General features: G+C 53.4%; 6 protein-coding genes across 6 annotated transcripts; 2 read left to right on the top strand and 4 right to left on the bottom strand.

The window, feature by feature from the left end:
- Positions 1-426: 426 nt before the first annotated feature.
- On the bottom strand, positions 427-1,755 carry M406DRAFT_70560 (uncharacterized protein; the record flags this gene model as incomplete). Its single annotated transcript, XM_040925357.1, has 1 exon — positions 427-1,755. One exon carries the CDS (start codon positions 1,753-1,755, stop codon positions 427-429), a length of 1,329 nt encoding a protein of 442 aa, XP_040775891.1.
- A 1,326-nt stretch (positions 1,756-3,081) lies between these two features.
- M406DRAFT_356736 (uncharacterized protein) lies at positions 3,082-3,980 on the bottom strand (the record flags this gene model as incomplete). The annotated part of the gene is made up of 2 exons (XM_040923514.1): positions 3,082-3,752; positions 3,909-3,980. The coding sequence occupies 2 exons, from the start codon at positions 3,978-3,980 to the stop codon at positions 3,519-3,521; spliced, it is 306 nt and encodes a 101-aa protein (XP_040775890.1). The 3' UTR covers positions 3,082-3,518.
- A 4,297-nt stretch (positions 3,981-8,277) lies between these two features.
- Positions 8,278-10,926, bottom strand: M406DRAFT_42055 (uncharacterized protein; the record flags this gene model as incomplete). Its single annotated transcript, XM_040924179.1, has 2 exons — positions 8,278-10,595; positions 10,635-10,926. Coding segments are annotated over 2 exons (2,610 nt in total), but the record flags the coding sequence as incomplete, so codon positions are not given.
- A 464-nt stretch (positions 10,927-11,390) lies between these two features.
- Positions 11,391-14,576, top strand: M406DRAFT_278588 (uncharacterized protein). Its single transcript, XM_040918355.1, has 3 exons — positions 11,391-12,297; positions 12,492-13,961; positions 14,025-14,576. Exons 1-3 carry the CDS (start codon positions 11,770-11,772, stop codon positions 14,058-14,060), a joined length of 2,034 nt encoding a protein of 677 aa, XP_040775888.1. The 5' UTR covers positions 11,391-11,769; the 3' UTR covers positions 14,061-14,576.
- A 3,695-nt stretch (positions 14,577-18,271) lies between these two features.
- M406DRAFT_292158 (uncharacterized protein) lies at positions 18,272-21,145 on the top strand (the record flags this gene model as incomplete). The annotated part of the gene is made up of 2 exons (XM_040919017.1): positions 18,272-18,599; positions 18,714-21,145. Exon 2 carries the CDS (start codon positions 18,866-18,868, stop codon positions 21,143-21,145), a length of 2,280 nt encoding a protein of 759 aa, XP_040775887.1. The 5' UTR covers positions 18,272-18,599; positions 18,714-18,865.
- Positions 21,146-21,399: 254 nt separating this feature from the next.
- M406DRAFT_102403 (uncharacterized protein) lies at positions 21,400-22,193 on the bottom strand. Its single transcript, XM_040915007.1, has one exon. It carries the CDS (start codon positions 22,104-22,106, stop codon positions 21,792-21,794), a length of 315 nt encoding a protein of 104 aa, XP_040775886.1. The 5' UTR covers positions 22,107-22,193; the 3' UTR covers positions 21,400-21,791.
- Between the last annotated feature and the right edge of the window lie 1,901 nt (positions 22,194-24,094).

The following is a 24,094-nucleotide window of genomic DNA, read 5'->3' as shown; positions in this document are numbered from 1 at the left end:
TGCCCTTCCCATCATGTTCTCCTCCCCACAGAACATCATTCACTTTCACAATGCAAAGTAGTCATTGAGACAGGTAGTTTGTCTCTTTTTTTGCTGCAAGAGCAGCTTTTTTTGTATTTTATTTTTGTGTCCTTACTCACCGATTTTCAATGTCTAGAAGGATAACTTCGTGTGCGTTAAGGGGATAAACAACCTCATCTCTGTGTATGTTGAGAAGAGGAAAAAGAAAACCCAACCAAGTCATTTCTCGTGTGCGCTGAAGAGGGGCAAGAAAAATCACTATCGCAATACCGTTGCATGCGTCAAGTGTCCTGAAAAACCTGTCAGAATAATAAAAAATTCAAGCCCAGAGACCTCGACATTTCCTTGTCGTACCAACCTCCAGGAACCACCCAAAGGCAAGTCTTACCTATCATGAACATTTTCCTAGATCGCAGTCCGCTCTGCCTCGTCGTCAGTCTTCTTGAGCACCGTGACAATCATGATGCCGTTCTGAAATATCGACGTGATGCCGCAGGGGTCGGCCTCCGGTTTGGGCCCCTCCTCCTCCTCCTTCTCTTTCTCTCCCACATCATCCTTCTCCTGTTCATCATCTTCAAATACGGGCGGTAGGTTCACTATCCGCAAGAATGAGCCCGTCGTCCTCTCCGAGACGACGAGGTTTGTATTGCTTTGCCTGGGGCCGGCAACCTGGCCACCAATCTGTACAGCGGACAAGCGCGCGTTCCACGTGACGCCCATCTTGTTGTCCAGGGCACCCGGGACGGAGATGTACAGGACCCACTTGTCAGGCAACTCAAAGAGGTCCAAGGGTGGCACGAAGTGCTCGGCCCCGCTAACGTCACTGCCGCTGCTGCTGCTGTCATTCTCATCTTCAGGCGTCACAGCAGCGGCGGCGGCGGCTGCCCGGGCCATCTCCATGTGAGGCCTGAGCCCAGGATACCGGTCTAGGTACTGGTCAAACCAGTCGCTGACGGGGTCAAGGCGCAGCGCGCCGTTCATGGCGCCCAAGCTGAAGGGATCCTGGCCCGAGGACATGCCGTGTTGATGGTGGTGGCGGCGACCATAGATGCGGGCGCCACGAGCACCGTCGTCCGAGCTCATAAAAGGCATAGGGCTCGGGAGATATGAGTGGCCGCGCTGGTGGTTTACACGTCGGATCCCGGCACCAAAGCGCCCAGAATATGGGCTGGTTCCGTGAGAAGGGCTGAGAAGAGAACGATGCAGGTCGTGCATGCTGCGCGCACTGCTATGGCGGCCACCATGACTGTGACGGCGGCCGTGGTTCCCGAACGGGCTTGGGCTCGGCGCCGCCTCAGGAAGGTCCTCGGGATATTCGTCCATCATCGTGTCTGGGCTGGCGACCTCGGCGGCTGGGGTGACGGTGGGGGAAGATTCGGCCGAGCGCGTGGCTTCGCTCTCGCCGCTGTGGTGCTCATGACCCTGCCGCCCTGCCGGGGGACTGTACTGGGCCTCGAGTGCGTCGTGCCCATCGAACACCACCCGTCCCTGGGCGAACCTCTGAGCCGCGGCGTGTTGTTGGACCAGGGGTTCAGAGTCAGGGTTGAGGAAGCCGGTGTGATTCCATGAGAGGTCCAAAGGTGGCACACAGCCGCCCCAGCCGCGTTGGCTGAGCGCTTGCCATCGCTGCATGCTGCGCAGTTGTGCTTCACCGGGGGATGGCGGTGCACCGCTGACCGAGTCCTGTAGACTGGCCATGTACGCCGCTCTCATCACAAGGTCTTGCTGAAACATGGTGTTCTCTTTGTATCGTGTTATGATTTTGAATCTGTGTGTGAGTGCAAAAGGGTAAGGCTGTGGTATGTGAATGTGATGGTAGTGTTGTCATGTGAAGGAAACGTAACAGGAAAGCCACAACGCTCATCAGAGAGAGAAAATAGAGGGCAAAGAGAGGGTATAGAGAAGGGTCCAACTGGATGATGAGGAAAGAGAAGAGAAGAGGAGGAGCATCTCATCGACAGACAAGAGGAAATCACCCCAACTTTATAGACGCCTGGGAAGTATAGAGAGACAAAAGGAGAGAGAGAGAGAGAGAGAGAGAGAAGAAAAAAAGTCACCAGTCACACAACAATTCGAGCACACGTCCGGGGCATACGCAAATACCTGACTCCCACGTCCCTCCATGCCCCCGCTCCCCCTCTCTCCAACCTCATATACCTGTCGTAACACCATCAAAAGCAAGAAGAAGGAAAAAGGGAAAAGAAAAGAGGGTAAAAAAGGCCAATAAGCACGTATGGCCTCTTTTATGCAGGGAGATACTACTTCGGCCCCCCCCCCCCTTGAAGGCGGCACGATCTAGCCAATGCGAAGACACCAAAAGTGACCGGCTGCATGCCGTGTCGTCTCGTCTGGAACATATACGCAGCTGCGGTCTCCACCCATTCTCGGGTACGACAAGAAGAGGGGCTGCCGAGACAGTGTTTATTCTCTTCCCTGTATCACCACTTTTGCTTCTTCCCCAGCCAGGATGCAATATGTTGTTACCAAATCTACTAATACGAGCCTCGCGACCACACCGATCTTCTGTGGAATGCTGCACGTGCCCTGCTCTGCTTGGCCAGGCGCAAATAAACGAGGCGCACCCCTTCTTCTGTCTCCGTTGCTCGTGCCAGTCTATTGCCTGTGATCTTCGCCACTCGGTCCACATCCAGACGTGCGGGCAAGGGTTGACTCACCTACTAGTGTTTTGAATTGAAAGGGCGGCAAGTAGATGGCAGGCTCTTTGGTGGGAGAGCTAGATGAAGCATCTGAGTTCATCTGACCGCTGGATTCGGGTCAGCAACTTGCGGTCGGGCGCCATGATCTTCGGTTTATCAAGGGGTGTGTTTGTATGGATAGGACTCTTGGGGAGGCCCCTGAAGCATCGCACTTACATGCATACTACATTAATACATAGCATGTAGTTGCGTAGAATGAGAGCTCAGCTCCGAGGACGCAAGAACAGGAGGAGACGGAACGAGAGAGCGCGGCCAAATGGTGTCTCGGAGGATTCGGACTTTTCGGGAAATCGAGCGATCATTTTGCTTCCATGCCGACGTGCATGGTGGAAACGGATGTTGACGCTGTACTTTTCTTTTTCTCTTATTCTCATCGTGACTGTCCCAGTGTGTGTGAGGGCAGCAACGTATGTCATAATATATATAGTTTGTAAATTACTTAGAATTATGAGTACTTACTACTGCGAGATAGGATATCTGGACCGCCCCGGATCGAACGATGATGGTATGTGCTTGACCAAAAGGGACAAGAAAATGCCAACAAAAACCGGGGAGGCAAAACAACAAAAAAAGTAGCCAACCTATCCGGTAGTACTCCTATCTCAAGACCCCCGAATCCTTTTAGTGTGTGCAATAAAGCGACAAAATGTGTAACAACACGTCGTCGTCGAGAGTCTGAAAACCTGTGACACACTCTGTAACTTGAAAGTCTGCTGATCCAGCTACCTTGTTGCTATACGTGGCCTGATAGACGCCAGAGAGAGAAAAAAAAACAATAACTTAAGAGGATGACGACGACGAAGAGGAGGAGGAGGATGGGGCAGGGGCAAAGGCAGAGGATGCCTCTTTCTCCTGTAGTTTTTTCTCCGCCTCCTCTGCGCGCTTGGTGGCGTCCGCAATTTCTTGCTTCAGCTGCTTGATGTATTCGATTGCCATCTCAACAGTGCTGGCCTTACTGCTTGGGGTGCTCCCGTTCTTGGCCTCCTTTTTATCGCCACTCTCAGCTCCACTGTCCTTGCCCTCTGAGAAGGCATCTCCTGGCAACAACGTGGCGATCTCCTGCAGCGCTGAGTTGATTCGGTTCCGACGTCCTTGCTCCGCGATCTTGTGTGATGTTCGTTTTGAAGTCAGGTTTGTGGACAACTCGCTGGGATATGATACGCCAGGCACCAAGTTGCCTTCCAGAATGTTCTGGTAATTTGATTTAGATGCCAGGAGCCGCGACGCTGTGTCCTCAGCCATGGCTCCTCCTGGCAGTAATGGTTTGATGCTGGGGGAGATCTTGGGCCGCAGCGCTGGTGATTCGTGTGAAGAGCTGATGCTCGCTCTTTTCTTGCTGCCCCGTGGGGCGAGCTGAGGGGTCTTTCTGGGGTTGGGCGTCGTCGCCGCCGAGGGGCCGGGCAACAGCTGAGGGCTTTGACTCGCTGACGCCGCAGCACTAGGTTTTGCAAAAACCGGCGACGGTAGTGGTTGAAATACCGCGCTCCTCGCTGAGCCCGACTCGAGGGCTGGAGACCGCAGGCTGGATGATGCCTTGGTGTTCAGAGGCGCGAGGGTCGGCTTCTGAGACGTGTTCGAGCTGAGTGATTCTGGAAGCTCGAAGGTCTCAATGCTCTCAGCAGCCAGGGGATCAGACCCCGCTGCGGTGCCGTCGGGCCTGTTAGCATTGCTCGGAGACGGCAGCTTCATGAGGGAGGCCGGTGTCGCGGGAGAGTGTTTCCCGGTCCGGGGAGCCAGGCTTGGGCCCAAGGTCGGTGTGGCGCTGTTCTGAGCTCGGATCGCGGGGGACGGCTTGGCGGACCGAGGCTTCGGCAGGGGCGGGGGCGGCATCTCTGATGATGTCTCTGGTGGAGAGACTGAGCTGTTATCGGAATCGGTGATAGCAGCCGCTGGGGAATTAGAAGTATTGCTGCTCGGCTCCCGTGGACGCGTGGTTGCGGACGCTCGAGGCTGTGGCTCGACAGATACAGCTAGCTCGCTCAAGACTTGTGCATTCATGAGCGGTGTAGACCCGGTCTTCTTCCGTTGTGGCTTTGTGATAGGCGACTTTCCAACGTTCGCCTTGGCTCTAGTCTTAGCCACACTACTTTTTCGCATCTTCTTGGCCAGGTCGTTGGCGTTCGATGGCTGTGCCTGTGTCGAGCCGGCGTGTCCCTCTAGATCCATCCCTTCCGGGGAGCTCGTCGTGGTACTAATCGCTACTCGGTCGAACATGGTCATCGGATCAGACTGAGCATGCAGGGCTGGTGAGGTGAGGGGGCTGAAGTATGCGTTGGGCACTGCGAACGGCTGATCCATAGCATACTGGCTCTCTAGGGGAGTGACTGCGGGGGAGACCAGCGGGGTGAACGACATCTATAGAAAGCATCAGTAAGCCGCCCAGTTCGAGTTTAAACGTATCTGCCCCAAGGTTGTACCGACATCTTGTTGTTCCTTCATCCTCTGAAACCGCTCGTACATGTCTTGGTGTTGCTGAGGCGTCTGGTCAGGCTGGGCATAGAACTGTCGGTTTCCAGCTTGTAGTTCCAGGCTCTGAGGGGTGGGAGGCACCATGTGGTTCTGCTGCTGGGTAAAGAAGGCCACATGCTGCTGCTCTATCTGCCTCTGCTGCTGTTGCAGCTTCTGTTGCTGAAGGAAGCGGATCTGAGCATCGATATCGGAGATAGCATCGCCAGAAGCATGCTGGATCGGCATCATGCTCGAGGCCATCGTGGAGAGTGTAGCAGGCGCAGTTGTCATGGTGGGCATTTGATCGTGCATGGCTGTCGACATGAGAACAGAAGCCTCTGTTCCAGACATGGATGTGTCGACTGTCTCCCGTTGTATGATGTGTGGTCCCCCACCTTGGGAGTGGAAATCAAAGTCGAACTGGAGGCCGTCCCCAAAATTGCTCATACCGTTCATGTCGAGGAATTGGTGCATGTCATCATCGGTGCCATGAGGCATACCATGATCCTGATCGTTCCATGCTGCCGCGTCCATCATGATCGGCTCGAAACTTCCGGTTGAGGTGCGCAGTCGTGGTCCCTCCTTTTTCTCTCTCTGATATATCGTTCAGATGGCAGGTTTGAATCGCTGGTTTACCCTTCTACGCAACAGCGTTGCGCGCGCGCGTCGCACAAGATGAGTAACAACTTCGGCGTGCAGATCTGCAGCCGTCGTCGAGGTCTGCGGTGTTCGGTCGAGCCGAGGAGCAGGGTGTTGCTTTCAAGGCGTCGAGGATGGATGGTGGTCGATGCTCTTCAGTGGAGGAGAGGGTCTCCTGATTGGTGGTCTGTTTAGAGAATTGTATTCAAGGCGACCTCTCTCATTGGGCGGGTCTGCTCATGCAGGCCTTATCGTCTTGATACCGCAGGGCTGGGCTGTCTCCGATGACAAGAGGGGTGGCGGACCAGGAGATCTTGCCGCAGGATGATATAGCGTATAGAGGTCACAGAAGAGACGTCGTGTCAACAAACTGAATTTTGCTCAGTCCCATGAGCACTTGGTCCGTGTTTGGTGGGATGAGGAGGAGGAATGTTAGTGTGAAAACACGAGTCGGTAGAAAGACGGCGGGGCTGCGAAGACATTCTTCTCGAGGGGAATACGGAAATGGGAAGTGGTGGAGGGAGGCTACGGCTGGAACCGGGCGACCGAGCCAGTGCCAGGCTGCTGCTTGAACGTGCTGTCATACTAGCATGGTACTATAGTAAGTAGTAGTTAGCAGTTGCTAGGCCTGGGGTGGCTGGCCCACTGAAGAGATCAGGTGGGGACTGCCCACCCTCCCCCTCCCCCGCGCAGCGAAAAAAAAAAAAAAAAAGGTACTTACACTCTTAGGGTATAATTCAAACACCTCTCCACATAAGCAATGCATATCATGCAATACATAACTCAGACCAAAGTCAGCCCTGTTCAAATAAATAAATGCTGAGATTTAAGCACAACTTGTCTCTACATATTATGCACAGAATTGATGGTGATAATAGGAGAGGGAATAAGAAATTCTACTTCATGAGTATGTACTGTCGGGGTGGGAAAGTGTTAAAATTATACCCTGAGAGTTGTACTGACCAACGTCGGGCGCTTGGGGTCTCGGCCCCCCAACCCCCCCCAAGCGAACCCCTCTACATAGTAGACCTGCTGGAGGATTCGCCATAGAGCAGACCGAGGGTGGGGTTTTCCCTCCCAGCGAGGCCAAGGCCATCACCACGTGTGGCACATCAAAATGGTACAAATTTGCTCTCTTCAAGCGATCCTCGACTCTGCTCGTACATATACACCATAGTAGTAAACGCCACTGACTGAACGCCCGACTGATGCCATCATCACACGTCAGCTGGCCCCTCCCAAGAACTACTCTGGATAGTCATCGACACGGGCTGAGGCGCTGGAATATTACACTACGCACATACGCGATGGGGGTGCAATCGGGACCTACATACTGTACAATAGTACATGACCACCTGCTCTGCCGGCGTGCCGCGATCCGCACCGGTCCTCGATCCAACCCCACCGACCTGAGTGATCATCGATCAAACATTCAAGCCCTGGCCATTTGATTGTGAGAGCCTGAGATAGGGAACTACTACAACGTCGCAACTAGAGGACGATGGGCCACCCGTGCTGTAATCTTTAAGATACGATGCAATGAAACGAACCATCAGAAGCCTGGACATTGAGTCTTTTCTTGAACATCAAAGATCGCTTATTCATTGTCGATGCCTTGCAGAATGCATACGCAGTTAGATTGCAGAGACCTCGTTTCTTCTTTCTCCCTCTTTACTTCTTCTGTTTAAGGTGAGCATTCATAGCCTCAATCGTAGTCGCTGTCCTCATCAAAAACAACGGGCCTTCTCCTTCTGCTTGTGACCGGTTGCTCCCGAACATCGTCACCATCATCGTTCCCATCAGAACCCAGCCCTTGTGTTTTCATTTTCGAGTCTCCCACCTTGTCCTTGCCGAGTTGACTCATGCTCAGCAGATCACCATCGCTGTCTTGAGACTGCGTTGGAAGAAACTCGTAGAAAGGCTTCCGCTTCGCGAAGTTTCCCGCTGACGATCTTGCCGTGGGTGGGGAGGATGTCAAGGTGGGGCTTGATGAAAGGCCGGTGAGACTCGAGATGGGCCCGTCGTCAATGAAGTCGAGGAGGTCAGCGCCGTCATCTGAGCCGTCGCTCTCCAGTAGTTGGCTTGTTCTGGTGCAGTCATCCCCGTAGTCCTCGACAGTGTCGTTGTTCCGTCGGAATTTGGCCGTCCTTCTCGACTTGGGCTTAGGCTTAGGCTTAGACTTTGAACGTCTTGCTGCCACACGAAGATCATCAATATCATCTTCTTCGTCGGTAGCCGAGCTGGTCTCGTCTAATCCATCTTCATCTTCGCCTGAGTCAATGAAAGGATTAGTAGTCTTGGTCGGCCGCGAAGCAGCCTGCGCTTCCGGGCCAGGTTTTCTGCGTTTCGGTAGTGACGCTTCTTCGATCACGCGAGGGGATCGAGGCCTTTTACTAGGTCTGGAAGCAGAGTCCTCAACATGTTGGGCGCTTGAATCGACATTCCCATCATCGCTGTCTTCTGCGAAGCCGGGCAAGGGAATTTGTCTGTACAACAACCGCTCCGTATCATCGTATGGGCGCAGGTGGCGCTCTAGCGGTGATTGAGCCTTTGCTAGTTTCTTGAACAACTTCACGCATCGTTTCGTGTGTGCACCATGCTTGAGCTTGACCACCGGCCCCAATCTCGCCTGAGCTTTCGATTGTGCACCTAGATCGGGCCCCGTGATGTGCTCCCGGCAGGTACGATGAGACGGGAGGTTCCGGTACGTGTGATTCAGCTCATCAGTCTGCCTATGATCAAGCAGAACAACATCCAGAAGCGGGATCTCGGCCAGGATGTCGACTTCCTCTGGTCCTTTTGATTTTGATCTCGCCGTAGCAGTACCAGCGCGTCCAAATTCGGAGGCTGTCATAAAACCTGTAACGACACCATCCGGCATATGGAATTTTTTCTGCGTTGCCTTCTTCCGTACGCCGGCCTTTTTTCTCGGCTCTGGTAGCGAAGTATCCTGGGTATTCTCGATCGGTATGACGACCATGCGCTTGTCGACTTCGGGTTTGGCATTCCTGGGCAGGATTCTCGAGGACAGGTCGTTGCGGAAATTGAAACGGGTTCCTTCGCAGATGAATCGCTGCATCTTTTCGTAGTTGTCTTTAGCCTTCCTGTACTGCTCGTCTTCTCTGCCTTCCATCAGGAGCAGAGTGATGTTGCCAGCCCGCTTTCTGCCAGTGCGACCCATGCGCTGCAGCATGCGAATTGGAGATGCTGAAGCGTCGTAACAGATGATCAAGTCGACCTGTCCGATATCCAATCCTTCCTCCCCGATCGAGGTGGCCACTAGGACGTTGAACTGTCCAGCTCTGAATTTCTCGATGGTCTCAATCTGCTGTTTCTGTTTCATGCCTTCGCTCCTCTTTGAATCCGCTTGTCCAACAAAGATAGACGCCGTTATCATAGGTTTGTGCTTGTTCAAGGTTTGCACAATCTCCTCGGCACTGTCTCTGTACTCGCTGAAAACGATGGCACGAGTACTCGAACCTTGCCCCGCATCCATGAAATGATTCAGCAAGTTCTCACATAGGTAGGACAGCTTTGGGTGGCCGACAAAATTATCCAGTCTCCGCCATTTGTCAATAACAAGCATCATTTCCTGGAAATTTTCATCTTCGACAAGCTGTCTCTTATTCTTCGAGCCCTTGCTGCCTTGGCCCTCAACCTCAGATCTAAAGTCGACCATTTTGTTGTAGAATGGCACGATTCCGTGGTAGTTGAGCAGCTTGATGGCATGCGCCAGGCTTTGCAGGATAGCGAAAACGGCCATTATCATGCCTTTGGTGGCTTGATTTGCACGACTTCCAGCCCCCAAAGCCCATTGTTTCTGCGCCTCTCGCAGGCCCATCACTGTCAATGTCATTGGGTCTCGCGCCAGCCACTTGTTGACCTGAGCAAGTTTGTTGCAGAGTGGTCGCAGAGCTTTGGAGAACAATTCCTGGACCCGCAGCATTTCGTCTGACGGCTGGAGGATGATCGGAGTCACCTCGCGAGCATGGACATACTGGCGGATGTCAATAGACTCCTCCGTTCGGATTTCTATGTCTGAGATTCCGAGGCTGTCGATGACGGCCTGAACGCCCTCGACAGTGGAGCCAGGGGTAGCAGTAAGAGCGAGTACTCGAAAACTTGGGTTGAACCTCCGAATGAATTCAACCACCTTCACGTATGCGTAGTCCCCAGTTGCTCGATGAGCCTCGTCAATAACAAGGAGCACGATCGATTTCGGGTCCGCGTACCCCTTGGATAGATCGTTTTGCAGCGTCTGCGGAGTCATGAAGAAAAGCCTTTTCTTCTCCCACTCGCCTTCACGGAGAGAAGGCGAGATTTCACCAGTCAATAGAGTTGCTTGAGATCGAGGAATGCCTGCCACGTTCAAACATGCCTCGACCTGTTGAGAGGCGAGAGGTTTGGTCGGTGCGACGAAAATGATCTTCGCATCTTTGGTCCACCGAAAAAAATTCAGCATGACCGTGGCTGCAATGAACGTCTTTCCCAGACCAGTTGGCAGCGCCACCAAGGTATTGTTGAACAGTCCGTTCTTGACGATGCTGAACTGGTAGTCTCGTACGGGACCGAGGTTCGTTGGGTAGACCCAAGTCTTCAGTGCATCTTGGTTCAGCTTGTGGTGTGTCGGAGCTTCTGGGGGCATATCAGCCCGGTACATCCTCCTGGATTGCGTCTGCGGCTGTTGAGACGGCTCATCATGATCGAGGGCGTGCCCCCAAAGCGTTGTTTGGCGGAAGGCCTGCGACGAGTTGCTCCGTTGTATTGGGCCTAACGCTGTAGGAGCGTTTTGCGATCCACGATTCAAACTGACTCTTTGCTGAACAGGGGAGCTATCGAAGGCATCTGCAGGTAACCCATCCAGATGCTCTACGCGAGACTGGTCACGGTGGGCTCTTCCTAATGATGGTGGTATGCCATTATGTAACTCGGTCGACTTTGCAGGGCTGCTAGACGCTGTCCTTGGCGCTGTCACGAATGAAGACGCATGACCACTGATGCTTATACCCGGAGCGGTGTCTGTCTGTTTCTGGGAAGGCTGCGTGAGGGCACTGATGAGATCCTCGTCCGCAATATCGCCATCCCATCCATCAGAGTCCATGCTTTAGAATGCTATCGTGCCAACTTCGGAGAAAGAATGAAGCAGGAAATAGATAAGGGTAAGAAAGTATACCAGTCTGGAGTCATTGGGTCTAGGCTGATGGTCGAACTCCTCATCAAATATTAAAAGTATAGCGCGGGTCGATGAAGTGCATCTGAAGCAATGCTCAACCACTTATGGTACAACAGCAGCGCGCGACGCGCATCCTTGTCAAGCAGGTACCCCAATACTTTGAGGCCGGCACGACTGCAACGCCTGGTCACACTTTCCGCGAATGACGAAGCAAGCTTGACAGGGATGCTACACCAATTACATATCAGGATCTTGATCAGGCACCCAGTGCCTTTCTGACTAAGCGTTCAGGTCGCAGATGTCAAAAAGTGGGCCTCGTCCCTCCAGTGACTTCTACCTTGGCCTACGTTCGACCGTTTCTGACCAAAGTCCTCTGTAACAAACTCTCGAGTCTTCCTTTGTCCTATTCAGAAAGAAACGCCTCGCTTCGTCGCCAACCATTCTGCATCTTGATACTTTTCTCACATTGTTCTTATTGATGTGCTATTCTTACTGGTCAGACAAGCGGGTCTGTTCGCAGCCCCCGTCTCGACGTCCTTGAAAGGACTGAGAGGTCCTGACCATCTGAGTCTTTCTTCGACCAGCTCCCCTCGTCCACGATTTCCCGACCAAGCTTGCTCCCTTCCGACGGCGACCAGAACTGCTACCATACCCTTGGAACAGACCTCGACCTGGTTTTCTCCAGACAGTCCTTGCGCGACACACTTGGGCAACGCCTGCGCACCTCCAAGCTCTCATACGAAACACGCAAAATAGTCGACAGACCCGACTATGGCACCACCCACTGGACCTCGTGGCGGCGCCAATGCGAACACTGGCCGAAATACTCGAAGCTCGACTGCAGCCACTCGCGGAGGCTTTCGTGGTGGTACCCGCGGTGGAATCGCAAAGCGTGGCAGGTCGTCTGCTCCTCGAACTGATCGTGATGGAGATCTCGATATGGACGCCGCTGGGGCTGGCAGCAAGCCTGGTGCCGGTGCCAGCAGGCCCACCAACTCATCCACACGACGCGGCAATGCAAGAGCTCCTGTCCCCAGCAAAACGAATGCGCGGCTGCAGCAAAATCTCACACGGCACCTCGGCGGGGATACATCGCAGGCATCTCGCGCTCCCAACGCAGCCAGATTATCAGGTAACAACACGACCCTGAGAATTCTGGGCTTGAAGTCCAGCAGAGCGTCTACCAATGCAGACGGCGGTCTACGGAGTCTCCTTGAGTTTTTAGAGAAGAAGGCGACAAACGTCAAGACGACTGGCAGCGATCGCAGTCGTCGCGTGCGTCCCGTTGCGATCAAGAAGGTATGTCAAGGTATCCGACCAATGGGTACGGGAGGGTGCGCAGCGTCAACAAAGGTCCAAATCTCGTTACTATGCCATGTACCTCGCAGAACGAGCAGACAATCGCAACCGATATCGCCGCTTCGACCTTTCCCGTGAACCCACCTCACCACCACCACTCAAGGTTTTTTTTGACCTTGCTAACTTCCCCATAGTCACTTCTCGAGGGTGACTTGGTCTACATTTTAACCAGCGATCAAGACGCCGACGAGGTTCTCAAGATCAACGGCTTTACCTTCGCTGGCTCTGCCCTCACCATCACTAAGAACGAGTGTGGTTGGCCCGCGGCGGAGACGGAGCAAAACGGAGGAGTCACTTTGTCAACACAGGCTCAGAAGGACAAGCAAAAGCTCCAATCAGTCCTCGAGCGTCGGTACAACTTGGAGGCAAAGCTGCTTGATCTGTCTGCTTTAGGGCAAGACCCAATTCTTGTCGAGATGGGTCTACTCTCCTCTGCTCCAGACACAGCCGAGAAGACCTTTAAAGTGCTCATGAAGATCTGTCAAGAACTTTTCAAGACGGCGCAACAGAAACGTGAGGCTATGGAGAGCGTCTCTCTTGCAGGCAACGCGCTCAACTCGGTAAACCCGGTCTTCGACCTCGCAGAGACCTTCCCCGACCTGAAGCACCTCGATCTAAGCAACAACCAGTTCTCCAGTGTAAAGCAGCTGAACAAATGGCGCGGCCGTTTCCGACGCCTGGAGACGCTGCTCCTGCTAAACAACCCCATCATCCAGACGGAACCTGCTTATGGCGCAGACATAGTGGAATGGTTTCCCTACCTGCAGAACCTAAGCAATGTGATAGTCAGGACCCCCGAGCAGATTGCCGCGATTCAACAAAAGGCCAAGATCAAAGAAATTCCCCAGAATGGCAACGACTTCCGCGACGTCAACAACCTTGGACAAAATTTCATCTGCGAGTTCTTCCCCTTGTTCGACACAAACCGCGACCTGCTCCTGCAGACCTACTATGACGAGCACAGCACCTTCACAATCTCTGTTGTGAACAGCGGTGTCAAGGACAAAGACACCCCTGGACTTCCCTGGGCCCCCTACCTGAGCTTCTCACGCAACCATCAGCGCATCACCACGGAAGGCGCACGCTTCCAGCGATACATGAAAGGAGTCCGCATACAAGAGCTGTGGCGGCAGTTACCCACTACCCAGCACCCTGGTTTCGAAACAAACAAGTACATTGTCGACTGCCATCCAATGAAGGGCTTGCGTGACCCGGTCAACCGCTCACCTGAGGGAGAACTCGGCATGATCATCACCATGCACGGCGAGTTCACAGAGACGCAAGCTGATGGCAAGAGCGGCCTGCGCAGCTTTACCCGGACTTTTGTCCTCGGTCCTAGCCTGACTGGACGTGGTCCCATACGGGTGATAAGCGACATGGTCTCGCTGCACGCCTATAACCCGCTCCCCACGATCGCAATCTCTGCTCAGAATGCACCTGCGACCGCGCCTCCAGCTGCGCCACTGTCTCCTGAGGAGCAGCAACAAATGATGATGATGGAGCTCACAAAGCGTACCAACATGACCCTCGAATACAGCAAAATGTGTCTCGAGGGAGCAGAGTGGAACTTTGACCGAGCAGTAGCCATCTTCGAAGAAAAGAAGGTAAGATCGGCCCTCTTCTTTTTTTTTATACTATTCGCGAGCAAACGCTGATCCCATGGACAGATGGCCCTCCCAGCCGAGGCATTCATTCAAGCTTGAGCGTCCCAGACTGGACAGCTCCGCCTCATAACAGCCACATATAGTTGTCCGTCCTAAGTGACAGGACAAAGGAGACCGTGCTCCCTTGATCCAACCCAACTCAACGCGCACACATCATGCGAATTCTAGAGACAAGCCTGTACGTCAGTAAACCGGCTCTTGGCAGGCGGATGACGATACAGGACGGGCAAATAAAATTAAATTAAAAAAAAGGCAAGGAAAGGAAAAAGGATGAATTGACGGTCTCTTCCCGGAAGGAAATTTTATTGGTTTGATTCTGGCATTAGCGACAGGCAGGGGAGGAGTTATCTGCTTTTGCGCCCAGCGCCATTTTCCTGCTACTATTTGACAAGTGGCAGCGCTGGGCTCTGTGGTTGGCTCGGCAGCATCACGGAGGAATTGGGAGGCTGTCATGAAAAGATGCACCAGAGCCAAAGCTGCATGATGAATATCACATGTGGTACCAAATTGAGTAATACAACAATGAAGAAGATAGAAGACGAGATACCCTCGCATACTTGCTGTATCTGTATCCCTTCCAATGATCTGCCGAAGTGATGTGATGTAGAAGAGTGCATGTCAGATATGCATAAACCACACATACTACTGATGTGACTAATTTACGCAAGCGCGCGCGTCATCCCCTGAATATAGGCATCATGCTTGCAAACCACCTGAAGTGCCACGGTGAAAGACACAAGGGGAAAAAGGTAAAAGTCACCCAACGCTTGTTGAGAATGTTGAACCAGGCACACACACAAACACATATCACAAAGAAATATGCCGGCGCTTATATGCTGTACACCCTGTTTGCTGATCTCTCACTGGCCCGGCACATGACAATTATCGTGGGCCACTGACAGCCAACGGATCAGCGGGTGACAAGCGGCATTCAGCAAGGTCTACAGTATCTTCGGCCCACAGCCGTAAAAGCAGTTCGCACATGTGAAGGTAAAGAGAGAGAGAGAGAGAGAGAGAGAGAGAGAGAGAGAGAAGGTCATCTAAGGGGAAGAGGGAGGAGCGCTGGCAGCACGGCGTTTGTCCAAGAGTTTCTGTCAACAGGAAGGCTGGTGATCAATCACGGCGGCAGCGGATGCCGGGGGGCCTCTGCTGGACGAGGATGACTGACCAGATTGGGGTTGATAATCTTGCTTGCTTAATTTGTGTGACCCCCCTCTTTTTCTTCTTCCATGCTGCGTGCATGGTAGCAGCCGGGATCCGAGAGATGATCGACCGTAAGAGGGTGTGTGATGTGAGAGAAAGTTCTGGACTGCACTGGCAGCGGTCTACTATAGTACGTACAACCAATAAGTCATGCTGACCTGCTCAACTCTTCCATGAGCTGCACTGCATGCAATGATGATGCGTAACATTGCATATTTGATCAAGTTTCACATTGCTGCAACGCAACCCGTGATCTTTTAATGTGGTCGTTAAGTTGCGGGGTATGCACCGTCAGAATCGCCGGAGCATGTCGGCGCCGTTTTTCTTCTCGTCCGAGAGATTCTCTCCTCTTTCTTATCCTGGCGACGAGCAGAATGCTACTACAGACTGACGATGAAGTCGGGAGCCTCGATTCGCACCGCCGACCTTCCCCCACTCTCCAGTTTTGGCGTTCGAAAGTGTGTGCATGCAAGGTTACTCTACAGGAGGGACACCCTGCAGTCGATTGGACGCCATAGGACCTAGTATCTGCAAACTATACCTGCATGGCGGGGCTTGGGGTGTCGCTCGAGTGATCGCGACTGGGCGGCTACAGTCTTCAATGGGTTACCTAACCAAAACGAGTACTAACAAACATGGCCTGTGGCCGCCAACTCGAGCCACGGGACCAGCGGGGTGCATGTACTATAGCCATGATATTGATTTCCACAGCCCTGAAGACACCGCAAAGGGATGCGACTAGCTCGCAGCTGGGACCAGATCCTGCAGATTTTGTGTCGTACTGCTCCTCAAACCGGCTCAACCTGAAGCAGCTACCACCGAACGAACCAAAGGTAAAATCGTATAGTACAACAAAGAATCTCTGGTCCAACGGGCAAGGCTCCAGCTCGGCCCGGGTTCGCGGACAGAACGAGAGACCCACACGAGGGTATCAAAAACTGATCTCCGCTCAGCAACAGGGTGAGAAGCCCGAGATCATCTCGGAAGCGTGCCATCCAAGACAATGTCCTCGCAGAGATGCCCAGACTGCTGATGCTGCTACTCATGCTCTGAAAGTCAGAGGGGTGGGCAGTTGTGGACCCATCTTGCTTGATGTTGCAATTTACTTGATGCTCCGCCCTCGTCTGGCCGGATCTCGGCTCGACCGTAGCTCGCAGGACGGTTATGATGCGTTTCTCCCCCTTCGTGGGAGGACTATCTTCGGCCTAGGAGAAAACAAAATGAATTTAGAGCGAGTGCAACATATCATGCAAGACAGGACGATGATGAGAAAGAGTGTCGAGACACAAGGTGCTTTTCTTGTCTCCGTCCGAATTGGACACGATGACAAACCGGCCTTTCCCTTTCTGAAAGGTGCTGCCATCTGGTCGCTTCGCATTAGCTCAAGGGGTTGTCCTTGCAGGGCCCCCGCGGCGTTTCGTTTCAGGCCATCACCAAGTCGGAATAGTGTGGACTCAGAGTAAACGGACCAACCTCCCCCCCCCCCCTTTTCCTCCTCCCCATCGTAATGAGGCGTGCTGGGCAACATGCGAAATCGTCTGCAGTTGCGGGCCAAGAAGCTTCGAGATTGACCGGGCCGAGGAGGATGATTTCGTCATCTCATCAGGACTGCCCCCACAGGACGAGGGAGTCGTGCAGCAGCGCGAGACTGAAAGAAAGCATGGGCTGACATGGGTTGCGAACGGATGGGTCTATGGCGACGCCTTTTAGGTGTGAGATGTGGATGTTGGTAAGGATCCTGCGGAAGCGTCCAGATCGTCGCCACGCTGGAGTCCTCGTATCGTATGTATGCGTGTGCTGCATGTGATCGGTAGCGTGCAAGAGGGAACAAGATGGAAGAGCATCGGATCCGGAGAGCTGGCCTGAAGCGTGTCGTAGTCCCGTACAAATTTGATCTGGGCGGCTGGGCGCTCCAGCACAGATGCTACAAAATACGGTAGAGGCATACCAAAACACCATAGTACTGCAATAGTTTGGTTCCCCACGCAACACGTCTGATACGAACGAACCCACTGACGGGACGTGCTTTGTGCTCCTGTGCTCTGCCAGTCACCTAAGAGGGATTGGATCATATACTTGTCTTCTGTGTTGTTGTTATATGTGGTGCGTTCTTGGAAACGACGCCACGTAAAACATGATCAGAGCTCAGACGACGACGTTGTTTCGTCGTGTTTCTGCCCGAAATGTCATGTCGCAGTGCAAAGGAGACGAGCGGACGATTTGCTTGCTTTACTGCTGCGCTAAGGCTTTTGGCCCTTCCCCTTTTTCCCTCCCAGTTCCATTACAGGGATAGAGATCCTGGAGATGATCGACATTTCACGCGAGGTTCCTGCATGTCGCCCCAAAGTCTCTGCAAGGGACGGGTACCTGAGACCCACGCGTGAGTACTAGCCGAGAAAGAGTCCCTCCTAGAAAAGGTACACTTATGGACCCGTGAGTTTCAACACAGCTCTTTCATTGGACGCTGGAAAGGCTGGGGCTCTTGGACCCTTGTTCACTGCGCAGCCATGACTGTGCAGTACCTTCCCTCTTTCGAACCCCCTGGATGGGATGTTGCCGCCTCTCAGGGCAATTGCATGGCTTGTCAAGTCGTCAGTTCCTGAATTCGAGCGAATGTGTCTTGGCTGGCTGGTCCTGCGCCCGCTTCCTCTTCCTCCCTCGAACGAGTTTTTTCTTGTTCCCAAAACATATTGCGTATTTTGTGCTGTCCCCTCCAGAGCAGCTTGTTCTTCGCTCCAGCCTGCGACCTTCCTCTTACCCTCCCCCTTCCTATCCCAGTCAGTGACATTCACGCATTGCAAGGCTGTGTATGAGTGCAACAAGAATAAGGAAAAGGGGAGCATTCGTGGGCACGCATAAGAGATCAAGGATAGAGTGGAGTAGATACGGGCGCGCTCTAGGCGGATCGCGGGGGTGGTGTCCAAGAGAGGCAGAAACGCCCGATCCTACAGCAGCGTTTCTCTCTCTCTCTCTCAGTCGAGAACAGTCAACTGAACCTTCCCACGCCCCCTCCTTCGCCTTTTCTGCTCTGTCTCGCCCAATTTTCGCTCTGATACCTTTCAAAACTCCAGCCTACGAGCAGATCTTAACCTTCCTGGACTGGGGACAGGTCCTCAATTCCGCATCTATTTTCAACGTATTCTCATTCATACCTTATTGACAACCTCTACACCTTTCGACGTCAAACTGCTACTAGGCTTCGTCTGAGACAAGACTCTCCCTCACCTCGATTGAGTCAACAGGCCTGACCGGTTCTCTGAAAGCTCGTGGTGTCTCGATCGTTGGTAGTCAACGCGTTGGAAGCTGGCCTGTGTTTTGTGCTGTTTCGTTCGTACACCACAGCCTGTGACCCCCAACTCAAATCAACTCTTGAGAGTATGTTCTCTTCGCTACCATTGGGACAGACCACCTCTTCATTTGCTGCCTCAGCTGTCCCTGCACAGCGTTGACCACACCAGTCTCGAGCGTGCTGCTGACCTCCGCTATCAGAATCGTCTTTTGACCCGCAACCAATTTCATTTCGTCATGCAATCGCGTTGAATACCTCGTCTGGTGCTGAGGTTCTTCCTTTAGTGGTGATCACACCCGACGTATTGGATCGAAGAAGGACCCCTCGCTTGCATTGCCGATCCCTCTCCATCATGTCGGGACAACCCAAACCGAAGGTCGCGCTGGACAACGAGTGCTCCGTTGTCTACAATAACACGCTCTATACGTACCAGTCCGATGCCTTCCAATCTTTGGAGCTCGTCAGTGGGGCGGAATGGAAACTTCTTGACCAGGGAGAGGCGCTGTCGGGAGCTGCCTGTGTCAATGCCAACTCGACGGACACCAGCCAGGCAGCCCTCTGGATTGTTGGGGGAACGGGAGGCTCCGCCGACTACAAGGGACTGCAAAAGTATACATATTCTACGGGCACGTGGGAGTCGATAACACCCGTCACCGCTGTCACCGAGAACAGGACAGACCACGCTGCCGCCTATCTTCCCGGTTGGAATGCCATCGTCGTCTACGCTGGTAATCAAGACGGTAGCTCAGGCTTATCGACTCAGACGTTCAGCATCAGCTTATCCGAACCATACTCAGTCCTCGCATACGAGTCCGATGGCGCCCCCCCGGCGACGAGCCCGATCCTCTTGCAATGGTCAGATACGCAGGCTGTCATGGTCGGTGGTGCCAGCGACAACACCCAAATCATGTTATTTGAGGTCGGTTCTGGGTGGACCAACTCTGGAGCAACTCTCGCATCACCTCTGAAGACTGGCACCGATGGCTGGCATGCTTCTCTGGTCACTGGCAGTGATGGATCGAAAAGTCTGTACACCTATGACATGACCGTCTCTCCAAACGTTGCCAACAGGACCCTCGTGGTCGACGCTCACGGAGCCCCTGTCTCGGATGCCGTTGCTATCACCAGGCGCTGGGATGAGAGCACCCAACCCGACCGAAGGAATACTTTGACTGCAACCAGTTGGCCATCATATAACGACACGTATGCATCGTCAGCCATTCGAACCAACTCAGCGGCTGCTGAAGCAAGCGATGGGACTGTTGTGCTTTCCGGCGGCAACATGGAAGATGTCATATGCCTGTTCAGCCAGACTTCCAACAGCTGGATCAATGCCACCGAGCTGCTGGCTTCCAATGACCAAAAGACTCTTCACGTGTCTACATCATCAGCTTCATCACCCACGGCGTCGGCCACTGTGTCCAGCGGTACCTCTGCCACGGCCGCAGCGGAATCGACAGGAGCAGTGGTGGCCTCGTCTTCAACGTCCTCTGGGGGCGGCAGCTCTTCCTCATCCTCGCTGAGCGCCAACCAGGTCTTGGGCGTGATACTGGGCTCGATTGGTGGCGCAATTGTCCTCCTGCTTCTAGTGTATTGTCAGATCAGGAGACGCAAGACGAGGCAAGACTTCATACAGGCTGGCCACGCCAGAAGGGCTAGTGGCTCCTCCGGAGGACCCGAGAAAGATGGAATGGCTGTGGCTACCGAGAGCTTCCCACGATCTCCTACCAATCCGTCCTTCATGCGCGGGCACATGGCAAAGGGCTCGAACGCGTCATTCTCATCAATGGCGATTCTGATGGGCAAAGGGCCAAAAGGTTCCATGGACGGTCTTCCTCGGCCCTCTTTCGGAAGAGCGGGCGCAGATAGCAACAAGCAACAGCTCAAGGGCCAGATCAGTGGCCCAATGCCTGCTATCGCAGGGCCAAACCCTCCCCTTCGAGCCCTAGCTCCAGATATCAGGGATGAGAAGGGCGTGTCCTTCAGTGCCGATACCGTGGAGCCTGCAGCCACGCTACGTGTACCTGCCAACCAGCAGGATGCCCTTCGGCGCAGTTCAGGATGGAACAGATACTGGTCCGGCGAGAGCGGAGCACTGAATATTCTCGGCTATGGAAACAACAACGCAAATCGCAACACTGTTGCTTCTGAGGGATCCCGATACTCTACCAACGGCCCTGCTGTCAGCCTACACAACCGCAGGACCCAGGACTCGGCAACAGTACCCCCGTTGCACGTCGAGGGACCACCGCGCTTTGGCAGAGTCAACTCCGGATCTCCTACCACGAGCAACTACCCCTCAGGTCTCAGTGGAGGCATGGCTGGACAAATCGGCAATCGACCTCCCAGCCAGGAGTCGGACCTCTCGGGCTACTCGAGCGGTATACCCGCCAGCGTACACGACTCTTGGGATCCCACTGCACTCACAAGCCGACCCTTCACTGGTACGCGGGCCACGAGTAGCATGTATAGCTCTGCTTTCCCCATGCCGCCATCCTCCCCGAGCCAGCGACCGCCCATGCCGCGCAACCCCCAAAGTGGCATAAGCCAGCAGCCTCAGCTGGCAACAGCACACACCTCTGACATGAGCTGGTTGAACCTTGGTGTTGGAGACAACCGCAACCGCTACTAATTCTCCTGCGAGGCCACAGCGGTGCCGGAAGTCCAACTCTGCCTCATTGTCCTTTTCTGTACTTCAGCGTTGCGTTTACTCACGACTGATACCTGACGCCATTTTTTCTTATACCCAAGGAGCCAAAAGCTTCTTTCATTTCTTCAATTTCGGATGAAGAGAGCACTCATAGAGAATTTTTTTTTTTGTCGCCACATAGAGAAGACGGGAATCGGGGGTTGAAGCAAACACCAACGACCTTTCCCTTTCTACCCACGCGTTCTCATCCTTCTCAACCTGACACCACTCCAAATCCCATCTCGCAAACCTTCTCAGCGCACGAGAGCACCTCGCTCTCCGGTGTGCCGATCCTTAATTATGTATACCTGCCGCTCTACATCGCGCCAACTTTCGCGTCTACACTTGAAAAATCACGCCGCGACAAAACAAAACCATCGACCACCACGAGTTGCTCCGTCAAACAGCATCGTCAAACAGCATCATCAACCAAGATACCAGCGAGTATCTCTGTATCATTCTCTCATCTTTCAATTCCAGTTGCATATACTTCAGACAAATTCCTTTTTTTCTTCTTCCATCTTATATCAATGTCATCAATATCACGTGGCCCGGGCATGGCTATAAAACACATTCGTTCGTTGCATGCTCAATGATACCAAGCCTCCGTCTCACATGAGACGGTGGCAGAAGCACATTGCGGAGGCGTTGTTTCTATCTTTTTCTGGTCAAACCAATCTGCCGCATGGTAAGGGACTACTGCCGTTGGCCAGGTTATCCTGAAGCCTCGTGGTTGATTACTATGGTAGGGAGGGGGGAAGAGGGAAAGCGTGGTGGTGAGAAGAGCATGAGGTGTGTGGACGCAGGACAGATAGTGTGTGCCTTGTAGGATATGGAGGAAGCTTAAGACAAACATCAGCTGAGGTGCTCGGGTAGGGGAAAAGTTCGTGTTCGTTGCGTCCATTCGATATGTGTGTAACTCGACCTATATACCTGCACAGTAATGGACAGCTTGAGTAGTTTCGAAACATAAATTCATGAGATCTACATCATTGTGCGTTTTCTTGTTTGTGCGTGTGAGAGCCAACCGGTCCTCCGGCTGCCGACCTTGCTCAGCCGGCCAGCTGAGTAGTTATGATTGAGCATCATGCACGAGACGATTTAGAGTGAGGTACATTACTGCTTCCAAACAGTAGGGCTTTGTATTATTAGATGAAGACAAGTGTCGCATGCATTGCAATTTAGACAACTACATAGGACATAGCTATTTAACGAGGTGCAGTTTCCTGCTAGCAGAACGCATCTCTTCCGTCCGGCATTATCCCGCAACTAAGCCACTCGGCCGCGAGAATAGGGACTGAACATGCTGCCCGCCTTACCTGAGTTCCCTCGAGACGGACAGGGCGAGCTTCCTGTACGCAGGGCTGGCATTGTGAAGTGAGAATGCTGAGGTCCGTTGTTCGTCAAGCCACTCCAGCTGTCAGATTGTCCAAACGTCACATAATGGTCACAACGCTCAACACTGGCCATATGATCCATCATAGACACAACCAACTTCAGCTGGGGGAGACGCCCCAAAACGACCGATTGATCGTGAGTGATGGACGTCGTCCAGGCAAGGTCAGCCAAGCACCACGCAGGACGTTTCAAGGTTCTGATTCACACCACCAAACCGATGTGGCGCTCAGCCTGAGAATCATCAAGGAATGGAAGAGTGTGGTGTGAGTAAGAGGTTATTGTCTCCGTGAAACTCGATGAGTGAGCCCGCAGCAGTAGCAGCATCGGCAGCAGGAAGTAACAACACCACAGGCGCATCCCAGCCCATGCGCAACATCGTATATCGAGATCATTCATGAATTACCTGCAGGGAAGAATTCCCAAATGGTCAGCATGGACATTGCACAAAGGAGACGTTCCCCCGTGACCACGCAGCCTCCACCGTCCTCCTCCGCCAGTTATTTTTTTTTTTTTCTTCAAAAAAATAAAATTGGCAGGCACAACATCAGAAACCCAGATTTCAAAGCACTACCACCCCCACCCCCTCCACCCCGACACCCTCCGTCCCCGCCAGCACATGACGGTGCAGGCGTCCTCCCTTGTTTTGAAGGGAGGGCGGGCACGCGGGAGATGTCCAGCCAGGCAGAGGCGGCCAAAAGGAAAGAAGGGGGGGAAACTCAACCAACCCACCCCCCGGAGAAGGGGGAAGGAGGATTGTGCAAGAACCCCCGAGGGTGGTCTCATACGGCTCTTCCTATTACGAGAATGTAGGGTTTGAAAGGAAAGTCATCATTGTATGTGGAGTTGAGGAGGACGGCTTGGGGGGGGGGGGGGGGTTGAAAGGCTGGAGAGAGAAAGGAAGAATGGACGACTTACCTTTGGGTGTGAAGAGGAAAAGAGCATGCGATCGCGACGTCGCACTCATGACGATCATGACGCACAAGAAGGAGGGGGAAAACACGTCAGTAGCACAATCATGGCTGTGTCCTGCAGTAATGTATGCGAGTTTTGGTAGCAGACGGCCATCGTTAAGCTTGTCTTTAGGCTGGTCTTGCGTGAATGCGCAGCAAGGGAAGAAAGAGGCGGGAAGGGAAAAAACCCTTCTTTCGGAGCGGAGAACCAAAAGCTCAGACAGGTGACGGCTTATCACGTGGGGTTTTGCGTTGTGCAGCTCGCCGAAAAGCGGGTCTCCCTGAGCTCTAACGCGCTCCTTCTCCTTCCTCGCTCAATCGCGGGCCCCCCCCCCCCTTCAAGTTAGCGTTGGCTGTCAATGCATCTCTGGGCACTGCGCCTCAATGCCGGTCAGCAACGCACTGCCTCTTGTCCGCTGCAAACCAGCCCTGAAATTTGTGAGATTGCATCACACATTTTATCCAAATACGACGTGAGTGAGGGAGAGAACTAATCAAGTCATGCTGTGGACGTCTGAATCGTCATGTACATTGTGGGGTTTCT

This window comes from Cryphonectria parasitica (assembly GCF_011745365.1).
Source record: "Cryphonectria parasitica EP155 unplaced genomic scaffold M406scaffold_5, whole genome shotgun sequence".
NCBI lineage: Eukaryota > Fungi > Ascomycota > Sordariomycetes > Diaporthales > Cryphonectriaceae > Cryphonectria > Cryphonectria parasitica.
Note: the sequence above shows the minus strand (reverse complement) of the source record. Positions and strands in the feature narration are given on the sequence as shown.

Coding starts and splice junctions, on each gene's coding strand:
- M406DRAFT_102403 (XM_040915007.1), bottom strand. CDS start 22,106: ATGGACGCAACGAACACGAACTTTTCCCCTACCCGAGCACCTCAGCTG.
- M406DRAFT_278588 (XM_040918355.1), top strand. CDS start 11,770: ATGGCACCACCCACTGGACCTCGTGGCGGCGCCAATGCGAACACTGGC. Junction 12,298..12,491: donor GTCCCGTTGCGATCAAGAAG/GTATGTCAAGGT, acceptor ACTTCCCCATAG/TCACTTCTCGAGGGTGACTT. Junction 13,962..14,024: donor CCATCTTCGAAGAAAAGAAG/GTAAGATCGGCC, acceptor TCCCATGGACAG/ATGGCCCTCCCAGCCGAGGC.